Consider the following 20225-nt stretch of genomic DNA (forward strand, 5'->3'; position numbering starts at 1 on the left):
GTCAGTGTTACAGGGACACATTGTTGTCCTTGTAGCTCAGTTGAGCGGCATGTCTTCAGGCTAACGTCTACGTCTAAATCCATGAATACACTTCACATGTACATGTGGATGGAGGGGGAAGGGCTGGGTGGCTCCGGGTAGAACACGTTCGATAGGCTCAGTCCTGACCGCAGTGACCCGGGTTTGAAGCCTGCCCGTGGTCATTTGCTGCATGTCTTCCCCTCTATCTCCCATACCTTCCTCTCTATCACACTCTATAATAAAAATGCTAAATAAATCTTTAAAATACATGAGGATAGAGGGGAAAGGTGGGTTGGGACAGATAGACTGAAGTTTGGCCTGCAACTCTGCAGCCTTGACGTAACTAAGGCCAAATATAATATGGTGGAGCAAAAGATATACAGCCTTGAAACCACTGAAGGCAGACAAGCGATGAAAAGGCTGAATGTGTAGACTTTAATGGTACATCATGAGACACTGCATATACACTGGACACATGACAAGGATCTCTCTCTCTCTCTCTCTCTCTCTTCCCCCCCCCCCCCCCCAGGATTGTTCCTCAGGTTTTGCGACAGCGTTTTCCCAGGCTGAGCAGGGGGGGGGACCCGTCCTCGTCCCTGAAGGCAGGAGGCCTCTTGCGGGCCGGGGTCGTCTCCGGGCACCTGGGGAGGAACAAAGGGTGCTGTTAACTGACGACGTTCACACTGCACACTTCCGTCGACGGATCTCAATGACTATCCATGTGGCGCTCTCGAAATGCATTGTGGGTCAATCCGTTCTGTCGGCTCCGTTGCCTGCGTCAAAATGTTAAAAAGCTCAACTTTTCAGGCAGCGACATATCCGTCGGCCAATCAGATTGCGTTATACACAATATATATACGCAAATACCCTACTGTGATGCTACTTGGACTCTTCCTGCTAAGAAGCAGGAAAAAGGCTGCTTTGTTAGCGGGAAGCAATTTTGTTTGGCTGCAGACTGCGTTTAAAAAGACTACTCTCCTATACGTCAGACCCTCCCTTTGTCATCCGTAGACGGACGTGTACAGTGAGAACGCGGTGAAACCAACGCTGTTCAGAGCAGTACCGTATCAAGGACAGGACAGGGCAGTGTTCTCCTGCTCGGTGCCTTCGTCCTTCCTGTCACTGTCTTATTCTTCGGGCTCGAAGGACTTTTTGAACGATGTACACGTGACCTTCTCCCATCCGAGGCGAAGTGCAACCCTGAGTGCATCCATTATAACAATATGATTCTGGTTCTTTCTTTTTTTTGTTGGATCGTGCTGCAAATATGAACTGATTTCTTGCACTACTCCGTGTGCTTTATGCTTTTCTCCAACTCCCTTTCAATGTGCCCTGTACAACTTGTTCCTTTCTCCTCTTTGATTTCAATCAACCCATCTAAAATCCTTGCATAGGGAGGAAATTAATCCTTCAGGGTAGGTGAGTGGCAGAAGAAAAGTCACATTTTGAGGTGGAGAGTCGCCCCCCTGCCTCTCCCCTCTATTTTGCATTGCTTAATGTAAGCAGGCTGTAAAAAGTCATTCTTAAAGTCGGAAACCAGAATTAATGCCCTGGTTTCCTTTTAGTTGCTGCTCCACGTTTTCCACGACCGTACAGTCACTTACTTAAGTACATTTACTCTAAAATAACTTATTTTCTTTGGGGTTCTTTCAAATGATCGTTCCCTATCATTTATGGCAGTGTTCAGGACCACCTCCTTGATAGCCTTGGCGATCAATATTCTTAGTGCACTTACAGGGGAGGATTCACAGATTATTTCAACAACATTGATAATGGGAAATGCCATGATGTGCTATGAATAAATTCAAAAGCTGTTTTGAATAACAGCTTTATTTAATTTTTACGACCACTGGAGTGCATGCCGACTATGAATGAGGAAAGTTACAAATAAATAAATTGTTATTTTTGTTAGAACACACAAAAAAGACACAGGGAATATGTGCAGAAAATGAATAAAAGGATATCTTGAATCCCTGTTTCCATGACATGCTGAGCCCTCAGGGATTGGTGTGCATTCCACATTAATAACTTAACACAGGGCGACAAATTAATATGGTCAATATTGGAATAACATCCCATTCTTGGCTCATTTCACTGAGGAAACACCTTTTAACCGCCAAGAGTCTCCCTGGTGCTTTGTCCCAATAAGCGCCATCGGCTTCTTAATGACAGCCCTTCTAACATGTTTGTCTTTGCATGACCTGGAGGGCTCTTTCCCCAGTGATCACCTCAGCCCCGGAGTGATGACCCTCTCAGGGGCTCGGCCAAGCTGGATCAAGATGAACATGATAAGCACTGGGAGGATGGAATTACCCCTGTCTTTAGAGCACAGAGAAAACCCCTCTTCTCCTCTTAGATAACATAGCCCCCCCCCCCCCTCTCTCTTGGAAATGCGCGAGTGTGTGCGCGAGTGCGTGTGTGTGCGTGTGTGTGTGCGCGAGTGTGTGCACGAGTGTGTGTGTGTGTGTGTGTGTGTGTGTGTGTGTTGAGAGAGTGTGAATGTGAGTGTGAGAGAGAGAAAGACAGAGAGAGACAGAAAGACAGAGATAGAGAGAGACAGAGAGAGAGGGTGAGGGAGTGGCCTCATGTGCGTGCGTGCATGTGTTGTTTGGGGGGGGGGGTGCCCTTGGACCCTGGTGCCTTGCATGTGGAACCAGTTAGTACTTCATATGCGGAGCTTTCCACGGTGAACTCCAGCATGTCATCCCAAAATCAGCGGCGACGCGGTTCCGCCTCTCCAGACTCACTGCTGATCAAAACCGAATGACACCTCTCTGGTCCCGCTGTGGGGCGGTCACCCCTCACAGAGGGGGGCGCCCTTGTATTATAAAACAGGGGGGGCCGGGGGGGAGGGGGGCGTTAACCGGTACGCAGGTAGCGGTTCATTTGGCTCCATAGCCGTTCCCATCCCCCTCTCCCTGTGTGTTTGACAGTGGAGGAGGAGTGGAGGGGGGGGGTTTGCTTCCAGAGCATACGTCCTCCGGCGCACGTCACAGGGGGCGCACGCGCTCCGACTGACAACACGCGCACACAGAGAGGCGCGGAGGCGCGGAGGGGGTGACATCAGGCGCACACGGTGACAGCTTTGGACTTCACTGGAAAAGGTCGAAGAAATGGTTGAAATACCAAAAAATAAATGCAATAAATGTCCCCCGGAGGGAACCGCGGTTATCCAAGCAAAGAGAGGTGAGACGTGGTCTGAAACCAGAGTCAGATGTGTCGCCGTGGGCTGAGGCTTCGGCTCCGTCTGCCTCACACTAACGTGTGCGAGGTGCCCTTGACGGGGGCCTGCGTCTCTCTGCCGCTGAGCGACGTGGCAGAGGCGCCGCGATGTTCTCCTCTTTTGATTCTCGAACGCTCTTTTTCAGTCAGGTCTTTCTAGCGACGATTCCGTCCTTTTCCCCGTCTCCACGTCTCTCCACGCGTCACTCTTTCTGAGTCACGCACAGACACACACACACGTACCCTGCACTCAGGGGAGCCACACACGACATCAGCATGACGATCGTTGGCGCCAAGAACCGCTGAGGTTTAACCGTCCTCTTAAGAGATTCCATTTAAAACCACCATGTGCCACTTGAGGAGTGTCTCGCGTTAAACGGCTCATTCTTCACACTTGAGTGGGAATGCATTTTGCACCTTTTTATGGAAATCAGTTGTGTGACTGCATGAAGCCTATCCTCGTGACAGCTTCAAGCAGAGTAAAACTCTTTCAAAGTCTCTTTTTCTGATCGACGTAATTATCGACCAGCTTCCTCGATTGGATTCCTGCTGGCTTCCTCTTGGTCCCGGTGAACCACAAGTGCTTATTCGTTTATAAAACATACTTTTGCACTTTTGTTTATTTCAGCGGTTATGTTGAATTGAGAATGCACTTGGTTGGGATGCTATGTCTCTGATTTGAACCCATGAGCCACCAAGAGCTCGTCTCTGAGCCGCGGACATTCAGCGCTGGAGTCCCCCAAGACTGTTTGCTCTGTCTCTGTCCTCCTCCATCTACTGTACTCCAACAGCTGCACCTCCAGACAACCCAACCACTGAAGTTTGTAGAGCCATGGCCCCTCATTGGATAAATCTCTGACGGGGATGGACACGCCTCCTGAGAGGAAGTGGGCCGCCTGGCTTCCTGGTGCAGCCAGGGCAGCGCAGAGCTAAACACTGAGTACACTGTACAGACTTCAGGAGGAGCCCGGCCCCAACGCCCGCCCTCATCGACTGGGCCTCCCTGGTTAACGTTGGGGAGTCACCCAGACTCCTGGCCCTCAACGAGTGGGCCTCCCTGGTTCAAACTGAGGGGATCACTCAGATCCCTGGGGACATTGACGTCCCAGGACCTCAGGTGGTCGGGATCATCCCCCCACCATCAAGAATACAAGAATAGGTCAATATTAAATACATCAATAAATATGGCTATGAAAGAAACCGTCAAATAAATAAATGAGGCGACTCATAGGAACATGTGGGGGTCCACACATGAACTGCCCTAATCTCACACACTGAGATGCGCCCAAGTATATCAAAATCGGTTTGAAGAAGTCTGTGCCCCCCTCCCCTGACTCTACGGGGGCGGGCAGAATGGCGTGTCTTGAGACGCCGCATACTACATGTGAATCAGAGCCACCTTCTGCCCCACACAAAATATCCTTTAAAAATAAATAAAAATGTAGAATAATTTCTTAACCTATATTGACTCAGGCCCCGTCCACACGAAGCCGATTTCATGGCGAAACCGCAAAGGTCTTGTACGGTTCGGCCTTCCGTCCACACGAAGCCGGCGAATCCGCTGACCGAAACCGTAAACTTCTGAAACCACCCTCGGAGGTGGTTTCAAATCTACCCGGTTTCGTTTTGGATTCGTGTGGACGCCTGAAACCGTAAACCATGACGTCATCGCCACACCCCTCGACCCTCTAGCCAATGACTGTTAAGCCTGCGGAGTCTCAGAACTCACAACAACAAAGATGATGCCGGACTACAGGCTTGTAATCGTTCTGCAGCAGATTATGTCCCTTGTTGGGTTGCTAAGCCATTATTTATTGAGACTGTTGACTGACTGTTTGTTTGTGTTGTTAGTGGTTCGGGGGGCAGCCTTTATGCGCATGCTCGCCTCTTCTTCTTATTTAATTTTCTTCTGGATTTCTGTAGCAGAAGCAGCACCCCTTATGGGCCTGGCATGTGTACTACAGCGTTTCTACAGATCTACCCGGTTTCGCTTGACTCCGTCTTTACGGAGATACTCCGAAACCGGATAGATCGAAACCGGAACGGTTTCACCCGTTTCGGCTTCGTGTGGACGGGGCCTACGTTATCTATTTATATTTATCTATTTATTAAAAAATTATTGCATCATATATTAGTATTTCGTGCTAGTCACTTGTTTCTATGAACATCCTTATTGTACCAACAGCGATATATTGTTGCTTCTCTATCTTGTGACAAATGTAATTCAGTTCGCTAAATGCCCTTAATGTAAAGGTAAAGTTACATTTCCATTCTCCCCACCCTGTCACACACTCACACACACAAATCTAATCTCCCCTGTTAAAAAAGCAATGTGCAATACAAATGTATATACACCGGTAAATCTATATTCAATTACATTCATGTAAATATAGAATAGGGCTGCATAGCCCCTAGCCCTCTCATTGCCTCTAAGCCTTTCTCAGCCTAAATCATTTATAGCTTTCTATTACTTAGTTTTTACATAATGTTAATCGATACTTAATTTGAATACTTCTTGAAACAACCTCACCAAGTCACTTTTCATGAATAAAATATTTCTGATTCTGCTTTCTTTCATGGGCTGACCTTGGTTGGTTCAGTCTCCGATAGCTACGCTGCACAGTTTTTATTTATATCAGGGCGTGCAGCACATTACATAAATTTCCATTGCATGCGCTGATTCTTTGCAGGCTCCCTGGATAAAGTGGCTGCTAAACGACCCAATTTGGATCTAAACAGTCGGTAGGATTGACAGCAACGAAAACCATGAACATTGCTTTTGTTACAGGCAAGCCCCCACACACACACCAGACACACACACACACACACACACACACACACACACACACACACACACACACACACACACACACACACACACACACACACACACACACACACACACACACACACACACACACACACAGAGACACACAACCCAGCCATCGATGCAATTTGCGAAATCCAAAAGGTTAAAATTATAACCCATGTACGTTTTTACGAGTATAACATGAAAAAAAAGGAAGGACAGGTGGAAACGTTCCCCACATCAAACGCGCCGAACATCTGACAAAATGTGTAAGTGCGCGGGGCAGCTGTGTGGCGGTGTGCCAGCAGGACACACTTTTATCTATATGCCAGCGCAAACAGGCCGGCAGATGGTCTAATTACCTCTGGAGAGTACGTCGAGGTCTAACGTACACAAAAACACCCGCGTCGGGCAATTCCCCCGTCCACGAGCAAACACATGCGGCAGATAGGAGCAGCGGGGGAAGCTATTGAGATTGAGGTAAGCTTTTTGAACGACTGGGGGGCCGTGAATGACGGGTTTCACCGGCACTACTTACGTTACGTGTGTCTCCGGTTCCGGGCCGATGATGTCGGAGACCGAGCTGTAACGAGAAGTAGAGAAAGAACAAATCTGAGAGTCTGAGTTGGAGACAAAAGAGGAGAGAAAATCGAGACGGTGCACATAAAGCAGGCAGAGTTACGACTGAAACTGGAACCTGAAACGCTCGATCAGAGAAAGCCTGATAACGAGATTCTAAAGTTTGAGACTAAATAAGAAGGAAACAAAATGAGACAGTGAGAATAAACCAGGCAAAGACGTAACTGGAACTCTTACGTGAACTACTTAAGCGAAGTGGCGAGTGTACTTTAGAGACAAAACCCCCTATAGGAAGGCGGTGGGAGAGAAGCCGGCAAAGACTGGACTAAAACTAAAACACAACAAACAGCCTGAGTAGGACCCTTTTAGTGCTGGCGTCACTGCCTGGGAGCATGAGTCACCGTTTGAATGCAACAAGGTGAGGCGATATAAATAGACTCATGTCAACTAATCCATCACTGAAGAGGCAGCTCTCAGTCATCTGGCTTGGCTGGTTTCAACTCACGTCCCATCGCTGTCTAATCTGTCTGTTTTCTGTTTTAGGGGAACATCGCATCCAGGGGGTTGTGATTTTAATCTGTACCTGTGTGTGTGTCTGCGTGTGTGTGTGTGTCTGCGTCTGTGTGTGTGTGTGTGTGTGTGTGTGTGTGTGTGTGTGTGTGTGTGTGTGTGTGTGTGTGTGTGTGTGTGTGTTGCATTAGAAGGACACAGGGCAATATGTAGCTTGGTCCGATTCATCACACGTTAATCAATTAGTATCTTATTATAATAATAATATCTTTGTCTGGCCCAGGTTTCCCTACATCTTAAAGATAGGAGAGCAAGAGAGAAAGAGAGAGAGAAAGAGAGAGAGAGAGAGAGAGAGAGAGAGAGAGAGAGAGAGAGAGAGAGAGAGAGAGAGAAAGAAAGAAAGAAAGAAAGAAAGAAAGAAAGAAAGAAAGAGAAGGTGAAGGCCAACTGCCACGAGTCACAAGGCTGGTACATTTCTCTAAATCTTGGCTACAATAACGATGAGCAGGAAGGAAATGGGTGGAAGACCGTGAATGTTAAAAAGGTGCATCTAAATCACAGCCATTAGTTCAAAAAGTAAGACTCTGAAGTCACGCTGGCTGGCTGAATAATGGAATAGAAAAAACTTGAATCTGGTCCAAGTTGTGGCAGCGGGGTCTCCTCGCGGCGGAGGAAGCCAGGAGGTGGGCTAAGTGCCTGCAGATGGGTTGGGAGCACTCGGCGCAAGAACAAGGAACAGGCATGGAAGCGACAGCTGCAGGTGACGGCTGAAAGGGGGAATTGGGCCGGCCGATCAGGGGACTGTGATGAGGCTGGGCCATTAGGCGTGTGTGTGTCGCGGGGCATGATCGCTCTGCTGAGTGGAGAGAGCGTGCTCGGTCGGCGAGGGTCACTGCTGCGAGCGAGAGTGAAGGGACGGGGTAAAGCTGTGGAAATTAAACCAAGTCATGTCCCGGCGCACGGAGAGGACTTGGGGGGGGTCACGCTGGAGATCACAAGGCGGGACGCGGGTCGATACGGCACATCTGTACCACATGTTGACTGTCCTGTTTTATTTTGTTTCCAGCCCTCAACTGATGTCTAGCAGACTTCAACACCTGTGGGGCTTGTGCAGCGTCTTTACCCTCTGAAAACACATTTGAGTTGGAAATGCTACACTTAGAACTAGAACAACAGATTATTCTATGCATTCGCGCGCAAAAAAAGCCGATGCTAAAATTGACCTTGTAAATCAATCGAGCTCTATCTTACTTCCCCTTGTGTCACTCGATCGGTTGATGAACGGAGGGGTCGTTAACATCGGAGACGTCACGTGTGCAAATCGAATATGCCCCAGAGATGCCATTTGATTAAGATAACAGTTACGCCGGAAAATGGAGAGAGGTGCGGATGACCACCGCCGATGTGAGACGTTCAACTAGAGCGAGTAACAGAGACGGCCTCAGATACGCTTCTATCCAGCAATAAAACGATAAGCACCGTTGTGACATTTTGCCTAACTGTTCGGCAACAACAGCTCTGGGCGCCGATCATTTGTGGGCCCGAAGGCAGACTGCGGTGAGACTGGCTGCGGTGAGCGGGACGAAGGCGATCATGCCGAGCCTTAGGTTCCATATTGTTCTGTCTGGTGACGGGGCCGGTGCGGTCACGTTCCGGGCCGAGGGCGAGTCCACCTTGATTAGATCACATGTTCACCCGCAGAAGCCCGGGGCCATCTGAAGTTCAGGGCGACGCTCCCGCTGTGAACTCCCTCGAAGCCAAACACAAAGGGGATCCTATGTGGGTGGTGAGGCCTCTTGAAGGAATACACCAGGAAGGAGTTCCTCTCCGTCCTCCACTAGAGGAATAGGTTGCGACTTTTGTTTCCGAAATGCAATGCATACATTCCTGAAGGTTAACCGTGTATTCTGTAGTGTTGTACTTCTCCAAAGGTTTATAAGGATGGTAGAAAGTATTCCATAATATACTTTTTTGTGTATCTTCACTGCGAATGCAGCAAACCAACTCTTGGGAGAAGAGAAAAGATAGTACGCGTCTGGTCGCTGGAATCAACAATACGATTTACTTTTGCAGGCATGCACTTACGTATGTACTTGGGCACTCTCATTTTGTAAATACTGTCTGTTCGACAGTTGCTTCATTAAATCTAAGTTGATGTCATGCCTTTTATGTTGAGACGACTTGTGCTCACACGCGGCACTGAACCCAGCCCCCCCTGCCCTGCCGTGTGGTCCTTAAAGCAACTTGAACCCGTTAAGGCCTGCAGAAGAAAAGCGTCTCCTCTCATTCGATCCCGGCCTACACTGCTGCCTCCCTCCTGCGTGAGTCATCGAGTTGTAAAACAAGCCTAGTGCATCTCCACTTGAAATAGTTTGAAGATGGCAACCTTTCAGATAGCCTTGAGTTGTGTCCCGTGTCAGAAGGTGGTGTTCAGGAGGAGAAAACAGTACCACTCACCGCTCACTCCCTGTGGTGGATCTGCCATGTTCCCGAAATACGATCCAGGACATTAAACCCCAAGGGGAATAAAAAACACTCTGTTGTTGATTTAACACGTCAATTAGAACCAGATTAAACCACATTGCTGGCATTCTTAAAAAATGAAGTTACACCATGAAACATAGATCATGTAAGGGACAGAAGCTAACAGTTATTGGGGGCGCAAAGAGACCCAACGCTGTATATTGAAAGACGAAAACATCTCAGGGGAGAATTTAACGTTATTTGAAAGGTGGGGATTTAGGGGAGCATGACAAAATGACCGGTACCAAGCCACATTCCTAGGGGTTCAAGAAATGGAGAAGATGTCCCAATATTTACTTTTGGTCATCTGGGCTACATTGAGACAGTGACTGTACAACATGGGGTACAGGTAATAACATATCAGCCTTGGTTTGAACCCCTCAAAAAAGGAAGAAAGATATAAATTCTTGTATGTTATTGTACGTTTTTGTACACTTTTGTACACTTTTGAACACTGGAGCGGTAGCTGGTTGCTAATCTTCCTGCCTCACATTGATTGGTTTATCACAAAGTCACAGTGGATTTGTACCTTTGCCTTCTGGACGGAATAATTTGTTTCTCAGTCGCACCGGCGCTGCTGCAGGGATTACTAAGGCTTTGTTCAATCAGTCAGAATAAAACTCAGCCAGCCCACTAGAGGAGTCCTTGAGTGAGTGTTGACAAATCAAAACTGGAGCAGTGACAATGTCACTCACAATTGCTCGACCCCCTTCAATTAGCTAGGTCAGAACAAGGAACGCTACGGTGTGCCAGTCAAGTTTATGAATGGATAAAAGTTTTGAGGACACATTCTGCTTCAAACTCACTATGATATGCTCAGACCTTGACAACCTTTATTGTCTGTACCCTTGACGGCATACATATAGCAGATCTGAATTTCAAATTTGTGATGAATCAGAAACAAATATACATGCGCGTCTGGCAGCTTCAGCAGTTGTTAATTCCGAATTTAAAAACAACCCAACATCATTATGAGACAAATTAGGCGGAAACGAACAGATCGCTGGATATATTATCTTCAAAGCTCAGAGAAGAGATTTCACTTGATGTTTTGACTATCAGACAAAACCTCCGCTAGAGATTAAGGACAGCCATTGCATGTTTCAAAGGAAGAATAGGTCACCAAGCCCTATTCATCACCACTACCTTTGATCATCACACGGAGCTTCCGGACTGGGCTCCCCCCTGTGATTTAAGAGGCCCTTCCCGGACGTTGGGTCCTCTATCATGGTCAGAATTCGGGGGACCTTTTGTCTCAAAGAAAGGGGATATGTACGATATTGCCCCAGGGACTGAGGCAAGATTGAGATTCTGAATGAAACAACCAAAATTTATTAGAACAGTAAGGAAAATAGGCCTGGTGTCTTTTGGGTAAAAAAAAGAAAAAAAGAAAGGTGGTTACCGAGTTGCAGTTAACTATGACCGAACAAGCATATATATAAGTAACCCATATATGGGATACGCCTCGTAACAACTCAGGTTCAATTCCGGCCAGCTATATTACATGTTATTCCCTCTTTCTGTTGACACAATATCCCTCCCTTCACTATCCTGTCCATAAAGGCATGAAAAAAACAGATAAAATATGCATATAAAAAAACAGATAAAATATGCATAGAAAAAAAGACAGATTTCTCCACAGGAAATGAAATGTAACTCTGGGAATAATAAGGAAAAACTACCTCACGTCCCAGTCGGGCATGAGAACAATTATTTCACATTGGCAATTTGAGGGAACATTAGTATTTTCCCTTAATTAGTGAACAAATAATGGTACTTGGAAGTTGTGGCTTTGCAGATTGATTTCAAATGATGTAATCCGACAGCACAACTCATTGCTGTAGTATTAATGTGAAATAGAAAAACACTGATTCAGCAGCAAATTATAAAGAGAGCGAAGAGTACATTATTCTATGATTAGTTCATTCCTAATCCTTCACAGTAAAACAAATACATAATATTATAATAAACTCATGTGCAGTGCAGCCGAGTGTGGAACAGGCACGATATCTCCTTTACTGCAGCATCATTGAATTTGAAACAATAAACAAACTTGCAGTGATGTTCAGCCAAAGTTAAATTATCCTGACCAAAAAATGAAATGATTCAGCTGATGCAACATGGAGCTACGCTGACCCGCCTAAATATAATATCAACATCATTATCAAATCCGCTGAGAGAAAGATGCAGCAGTAAGCTGGCAATACTGATGGGAAAATATGAATTATTTGGCCCAAGTTTCACTACCTTGAATTTATAATTGGAAGGACAATCAAGTGTCAGCAAGGACGCTCCTTTGCATGGACGAAAAAAATGGTAAAAATCCTTTTCAGTTCCAAAACACAACCCGTTTAATTAACTATTCATACTCAAGGTAAACCAAAGCTATGGAGGGGGCTATGAAGTGAAGATACGCTAATGATATGCCTTCTTGTCCAGATGTGCTTGTAATCTTCGGTGTAACACAACATTAAAAAGGCAGTGTCTTGTATTACATCTAGCAACAGAATTACTTGATTAAATGAAAGACAGAGGTAGGCAATTAGAGACCATAAACAAATCTACTTTACAAAATTGCACAGCTCAATACAAACTCAGTGAAGAACAGGGTGCAAGTGGACTTAACTCTTCTACAGATCAAAATTGAATCCGAAATGTTTGTTCGGATGAGTACAGACATTGTAATTGTCGAGGTTTCATTTAAAAGGGCAATTCAGGCACACTGTGTACGACATTGCGTAATACAGGTTTATCCTCTGTTGGATAACCACTGGGCGTACTGTGATTCCCCATCAATGTTTATGAGTTTATGGGCGCAAACCATCACGGATTTAACACGCACACACTGATTGGCTCAGCCGTGCTAGGAAGGTCAGCTCCATGGGATTCGGTGTAGGCGGCGCAGACCAGAAGCTATCATTTCCCATTAAAGAGCTCTTCTGAGGAGCTGGCTGGCTGTCTCGAGTGTGAACGGGGGAAGGGCTGGGCTCGAAGGCAATCAGACAAGGCAGGAGACGCGCCATGTTCCCTTGTAATTACACACCAACGTCGGGGCTCATGCTAGGGATTCATGGCGCACACACTGGCGTCCCTTGTCGCACTTGAAGCTTGACTTCAGGTAAGCGAAGGGGGACTGGGGAAGGAGACTGGGGTCCTATCACCTAGGCTTCGATTTCAAGAGGGAGAAAGTCCAACAAATATGGTGAAATCACGATTTGCTGTGAACTGACCAAGGATGTCTTTGAAATATTGTGCGTGATACTGAAGCCTCAAAGTGTAATATAATGGTCCATTAGCAGAGTGAGGTCATCAAATATTTGTTTATTTCTGCTATGAGCGTGTGGTTGTAGTCCGAATGAGCTTTGGGTGAGAGAGCTTGTAGAGATAAAGTTTTCCACGAAAAACAAAACCTGGCAAACATGAATGAACATAAAATGCATGAAACAGCCAAAGAAAACTTGCAAAACAAAAACAGCGGCTGGGTTTACAAAGGATCGTTATACTTTTACGCCAATCTACTCGAACACAGTGATTGGAAACAAGAGATGTGGTTCTTGTGGAACACCACCACAAGCCCCTGAATGCTACTGCTCACGTTGTCAAAGGAAATGCTGGGCAGGTACGTGATTCTGTACACAAATCTGTGCGAGCCATTACCGATTGCTGATAATAGCAGCAATCATATGAACACGGTGAGGAAACGTTCAAAGATGAAACAGTGAATATGCCACGTGGTGTGAGCACATCAAGTATAAATCAAGTATAAATCAAGCCTGCATTGTCAGAAAATAACTCACTCTCTCTCTAAACACAAAGACTCAAAGCAATCAACCACAGACAGCTACCTCCTTCGTACACCGACGGAGGGCATCCTGAGGTCAGATACTACAGAACAACAGCTACAACATTATTACACGCTAGCTGGTGAAAAACAAAAGCACTTTTAAATGAAACATTACTTCGGGTTCTGGTATAAACCAGCGGGCTGTGACGAATGCGGCTCGAAGCTCAGGAAGAAAATCCTCAAAGTTTTGCAATACAAGTTTCGTGCAGTGGGAAACAATCGCAGTGCACTACACACATTGTGTTATCATTATTGCGAGAAACATATGGTGGGAGGGTTTCATGGTCAAATGAGTAGAGTGTGCACAAGGATTCGGTCCAAATTCAATGTGGAGGCTGAGACCCCGCTATGCTTCACGGTTGATGCTTCAAGGATGTTGAACCAAACAAGATGTTTATAGGGATTGTTGCTGTTTATGCAACAGTTTAAGCAACCATTCTCATGCGTATTATTGAGTTAATACACATGAGAATAGATAGATACACAAAAAAATAACAGCAAATTAAATCAAAGAATCAGGGTAGTCTTACGCCAACATAACTACTGCCACATTTCATGGACAACATGTCAGAGAAAACGAATGAGCAAAACAAGAGGGAAGGCAAAACCAGCAAAATGCACCAATAATTATTCCTTGGCAGCATGCGAACGCAAGGAAAATAATTTCCAATAGACGTGGATCAGATAGTGTGCCATCTCCGGCTCTCACCTGCTAATCGAAATTACACTGCCAGCAGGACTGACTGGTGCCACATCCTCTGCTTCTGATTGCGGTTCTTCAGATCCGGCTTGCAGCAATGCGATGGACGGATCCTCAGTGGAAGCCTGTGACCCTGAAGCTTAATCAAGGGGGGGACCATAGGTCGGTATATATAGTGATCATTTCTATAGGATCCAAATGACTAGGAGTAAGAACAGTACAGTATAATTGAAAACCTCCCAGAGTATATTGGTGTGACATAGCGTTCTCACTGTCTTCCACTGAGGATACGAAGGCTGCCACCTTACCTGTACACTGCGATCTCGCTGCCGCGTCTCCTTCAGGAACTGCTTCCTGTCTGGGCCGAGTCTTTAAACGATTTTTGACCTGGGAAATGAGGCGGGAGAAGGTCGAGCTGTGTTGCTTTCCTGTAAGACAGATGCGGGCGAGGTTAAGAGCTAAGGGGGTCTAAATACACATGTCGGCTCAATTGTTATATACCTTGTATATACAGTACACCTGTGATCCAAAACAAGGCAACAGGATGCAAAGAACTCTTCTCAGTCCCCCATGACCTAAACAAGAACCAGCTGACGAAAACTATGACTTGCACCACAAAGAATCAATCTATAAGTCCCTGAGGCCATGAATTAAAAGATCTCCCGCCTTGTCAGCGTAGCTTTTAGATATAGCTTGTTTTTCTATCTTTTCACACGGAAAGCGATTTTCTTGAGGGTGTTGACACACTGCAGTCACTTGAATTCATCATATAAAGGGGGCATCGTGCTCTCACTGGAACAGGGTGACAGGGTGCGGTTAGGTTGGGGTGGGCAGCTTAAAGATGTCCGTCTGAAGATCACAGCGCAGTCATGGATCAACAAAAGGCCGGACACAGATGAACGCGAGAGATTTCTCAATAGAGACGTGTTGATATTGTGGACTAGAATATACAAATAATACAACATTCAATGCTTTTACATGTTGGGACTTTGGTAAGAAACGACAACGAACGATACTAACTTGTAAATGACAACTGAAAGTAAATGCATTCAGTTGTCCGACCTTTGTTAAATGGTAATGCAAGCTTGATAGCGGGTTGCCCCGTTCCGGGGTAATATGCTAATGTGTTCAGCTTGATATGAATGATATTTATAGCCAGGGAAGAGGTTGTTTGGCTTGAAAGCAGAAAATTGTAAAGAGGACATCCAACCAATTAAATTAAATTAAATTAAATTTGGTATAACACATGCAGAACATGGCTCATCCAGTTTTTTTTGCAGTACAACTTGTCCAAACATACAGACACTGGCTAAAAGGTCCCTAAATATATACAACAATCTCGAAAAAGGGCGATTAGTAAAATGCCAGCATGATCATCTGACAGATAACTCAAATGTTGAAGTTTCTGTATATGCAATCCAATCACCCTACATTATTTCTCAGCAGCAGTATCTTTGCCTTTTTCGTCCCCTCTACTGGATTTAAGCGCAAGCTTTTTGAGTCTTCTGTTTCTGATTTCATCAGGATAAACTTTTGACCTGGACAGGACTAGTCATCTACCACAGCAGGTCCAGCTTGACTGTCCATAACCCAATAACCACAGGCTTACGCTAGGCTTAATCGAGTCATGTTCGTTTCCCATACTCTTATCTGATCCATGTATCCCTTGCAGATGTACGGGGATGTATTGCGTTCTTTATAATAAAATGTAAAATGATGTAGTATGATATGCAATGTTTGTCTTTTTTTCAATCCAAGTTTAAGGAAAGTAGTGACGAGCAGCACACCGGATGACGTGTTATCTATCCGATATAACGCGCCACTTTAAAAAAAAACTTTAACCCTATTCAACTTCTTCACTGAAAGAAAAAAGGACAGACAGAACTCAAGGTCAGGGGAAATAAAACATTGACCATAAAAGGCAACAGTTTCATTATTCGATATTCATTTCCGACAGGAGAAAGAAAAATCATTAAGCACTTTAGCACTTCAGTCTATTGAAAGAACCGGTTGCTCTGCTGTTTTTATAGGGAGAGGACCAAAAACAGCTAGGCTTACAGGTAACACAGCAACACATAAATCCTCAGCATAATAGACTGCATTGTGCCAACATAATGGACACTGTGGTAGGATCTTGTGTGTATGTGAAGTATGTCTCTGTGAAGTTTCTGCTGACTGATTCGGTTAATTTGACGTTTGCAGTTTCTTGATGGGAAACCACTCAGGTATAAAATGCAGGGCACTATGTATTTCATTGCATACAGAACTTAATAACTTTGCTTAAGGGATAACATTTTATCCCCAGACTGTCGCAGACATACAATCAAGTTGCAGACTTGTATAGATTATGAGCTTTCAGCAGAGGAAAGCCAGATTGATCATTAAAAATAAAACATGGACCAATTATATGGCTCCCAAAAACAGGGCTTTGTTAGGACATTTCCTTAACCTTCAAATAAGTGACATGGGTGAGAGGAAATGAATCATTGACTCGCTAAGATAGCCTTGTGGTGCAGGGCATTCTTGCGATTCTCCTGTTTACAGAAGTAAATTGAGTTAAGGTGAGCTTAGGTGAGCTCTCTCTTCGGTAACATGGTATTCATTAGCTCTCCATGCCATTCACATTCTCTAGTAGTAGCCCTGTTGTCGTGACACCGGGATCTGTTCATGTCAATCATAGGAACGCATTGCATGTGTGGCATTTGTTTTTCAATTGGAAAATTGGTCAGTTTATTACTTCATCATTTAATATTAACATTTGTTAGACGGTCCTGACCGTTTTCTCTCCAGCGCCGGTGAAACAAACTGTCTGGTCAAATTAACATTTTGACATGATGAGGTTCTGACCTTGCCGCGGTCACACGCCTTTAATAAATACCGGGGTTTAGACGGCCGTAACCCATGCACTGCAAATACCAGACATTCAACAATAAATAATACATCCAGGAATGTATTAAACACCAATGGCTCAGCGTTCATTATTATAACTGGCAAATGCAAGAGAGCAGGTTAAAAATATATATTCATTGAAACAAGTGTTAAATAGCTCCATACTTTGAAAGCAATCACTGATGCAACGCGTCGGGTCAGTGATGTGTTTCTCCAAGACCCTCTGCTCAGAGTAAACCGAAAACACGTTTTCAGGTATCACGTTCCCACTTTATCCAATCGGAAGACAGAATCCCATAAAGAGGCGTCCCCCCCCTGTGTGTTCACTGGCAGGCAGCAGGATCTCAGTGTTGATTGACAACGGTGGAAGAGGCGAAGCTGCCTATCCCAGTGCTCCCAGGAACGGCTCACACCCCAGAACTTGCCTAGCAAATAAAACTGTCAGTAGAAAAGAAAGCTGCCAGGATACAGAGAGAGGAGTCCCACAATAACTGCATTTATGGTGACGTGGGGATGCGGGCGGGGAATCCTAACTGCAAAAGCAGACAGGAAGTTTGCAAAAACGACAACGTTACACACACCTCATTTCTCTGTCAGCAATGATCAAACAGCCAAACAGAATACTAACAGCCTAGCTCAAAAACTACAGGAGCCATGAAATGTCTGATCTCACTATTTACATCAGGCAACTTGTTTTCTCAGTGTATTGAATTTGACTACACAGCCATCACGTTTGAGCCTGCTTGAGTTCACAACAATGACCAGGCCAGAGTAAGACGAGACAACCCACCTCAGGAAACTGTCAGTCAAACAATGCAACCAACCAGTCAACCAAACTGAAACACACCTCTGTCTAAGGCTGCCTGGGAAATGCTAAAAGATACGTTAGTTGTAAGTACATGTGCAACACATAACCCGATCAATGTGCAGGCTCCAGGCGGAACAAATGTAATAGACGGGGTTTAACTGTGTAAAGGCGCAATTTGAGGGTTATCATTTCATTTCAAATGAACAGAGCAACGGAGATTAGATGCATTAGAATCTTTTGCAACAGGCTATATTTGTCAAAAGATTATAAACTGGAGTACTTCCTCAAATGTAATCTGTGTCAACCGGATGGCAATTAGGTTGGGAGAACACTTCATTGATAAAACCAGCGGGGTGTGCTCATTTGTCACCGGAGACACACAGTAGTAGTATCCGAGTACCTAGTAAGTCAAAGTGACTGGTAAAACCCGACTGGGCTATCACGACTAACACAAATGCCAGCCAGTTCGGCAGCCCAAAAAAAAAAATCCATCATAATTTGCAGATTTTTTATATTTGCAGTAAACAGCAAGAGATGCCGAACAAACACCTACTTGACAAGCATGGCCTTGTATAGTATAGGAGCTGTGAGTGAAGTGCACGCTTGGAGAATGGCTAGCCTCCATACATCAGTTCTCATCACATATAACATAACGTATAGGAAAACCAGAGGCTGCATCCTGATTCAATCCTCCTCCATCACAACATGCTAACTACGTTGTTCAAGTTTTCTTATGTTTTGTGGAGATTTACAAGCACATAAATGAGCACACCAATAGAGGTAGCACACAGCTTGGTATCCTAAACTTTTGCATCTGGGCCAAGCATGGACCTATTAAAGAAAGGACAGCGGACTAAATCATGGCCTCCCATTCATTCCTATGAAAACTGCTCAATGGCGCAGGGGAACATCAAGGAGAGATTTGCTTCCGCATCATGGGCGCCTAGCCACGCCCTAGTGCATGACGTGCCGGATGCAGAAATATTCTCTACAGCTGCAATATCAGGCTTGGCCGCTGAGCACTGGTGGATTGCGGAAGTATGCACTACGTATGCACCGAAATCAAAATTCTTGGCCGAAACCGAAAAACCAAAAATGAGGAATCCAAGGCCGAAAATCGAAAACACAGAAAAATAATTATTATGCCAATTATTAGTACCATGCATTTATGGCTATGACTGTGTAATAACTTCATTAAAATCAAGACATTGCAATTTTTGCAAATCGCTATACGTGGGTTTTTCTCAGAAACATTGAAAAACGTCCACACCGCAGACACATTGGTGTTTATCCAGATAAGCGTGTGCTGGCCGCGCTTTTTGTTAGCGTCATCACAAATTTCTGTTTCGGCCGTGTTGTTTCGTTGATAAAGGTATTTCGGCCGAAAACCGAAAATGCGCTTTTGGGCCATTTTCGGTGGCCGAAAATTCGGTGCATCCCTAGTATGCACTGTTTCTGGGGGCCTGGGGCCAAGCCTGTGACAGCGAATGGATTGAGTCGTTGCCCGGTTACAATGGCGATGCCGTGCACGCTGAATGAGACAAGGACCTATTCACAATGAGGAATGCCTGGGTGGTGAGTGGGACCTAAGGAAAAGGAAAACTCATTCTGCCTCTGGCATCTTGGTGGGCTTATCTTCAGGCTTGCATCTGTTTGCAGGACGCATGAAAAGTCAATGCCCTTCATAGCTCCGGCTGCAATTAAATTTCGAGTAATTAACGATTGCCAAGTTGGAAAATTAGTGCAAGGATTCAGAATAAGGGAATTATGAAACTAAACATTTTAAATTGGATGATTCAATTATTATATCTATAGTACTAAACCGACGGTTTAGTACCGAATTGTTAACTACTTGAATTTAGCAGATAACCGCTTCCATCATAATGTTGGCAACAACATTCTTATCAGTGGAATTGCAATCGTTGACCTTGTAATGTTGTTTTCTCCTTTCATTTTATTTTTTATGTACAAGGCCATAACCTTTTGTTTTTGTGCTCCTTCAGTTATAACCCTGGAGGTTAATAGCTGAAGGTGTCTCATGTCTGGAGCCCGAAGTTTTTCCTTTAACAGCAAGCAGACTCAGAAACGTAAACCACCTGTGGAGTCAAACCAGAGAGCCTTCAGGGCTCCTCTTCCATGCATTCCTCCGATACACACGGGCGCATTAAAGATCCTAAACCCTTGTCAAGATTTCCTGTGTGAAGCTGGTCATTCACCTCCCTGCTATCTATTCATATGAAATGCTTTTGTGTTTGTTTTTTAAATTAATTTCATAATCTAAGGAGGAAGTGGTGCTCGGTGAGGATGGATCGTAGAATCA

At 45.1% G+C, this 20225-nt stretch overlaps 1 protein-coding gene across 1 annotated transcript in view; it reads right to left on the minus strand.

Annotated features, from left to right (window-relative positions):
• Nucleotides 1-433: 433 nt before the first annotated feature.
• The window catches only part of rad18 (RAD18 E3 ubiquitin protein ligase), a 30620-nt gene continuing 10828 nt past the window's right edge, over nucleotides 434-20225 (minus strand). The window contains exons 10-13 of the mRNA XM_030374591.1: nucleotides 14517-14636; nucleotides 14218-14347; nucleotides 6591-6635; nucleotides 434-662 (exon numbers count right to left, since the gene is read on the minus strand). Coding sequence (XP_030230451.1) covers nucleotides 560-662; nucleotides 6591-6635; nucleotides 14218-14347; nucleotides 14517-14636 — 398 coding nt within the window. The 3' untranslated portion in view covers nucleotides 434-559. The remainder of the gene's footprint in view (nucleotides 663-6590; nucleotides 6636-14217; nucleotides 14348-14516; nucleotides 14637-20225) is intronic.

This window comes from Gadus morhua, chromosome 13 (assembly GCF_902167405.1).
Source record: "Gadus morhua chromosome 13, gadMor3.0, whole genome shotgun sequence".
Taxonomy (NCBI): Eukaryota; Metazoa; Chordata; class Actinopteri; order Gadiformes; family Gadidae; genus Gadus; species Gadus morhua.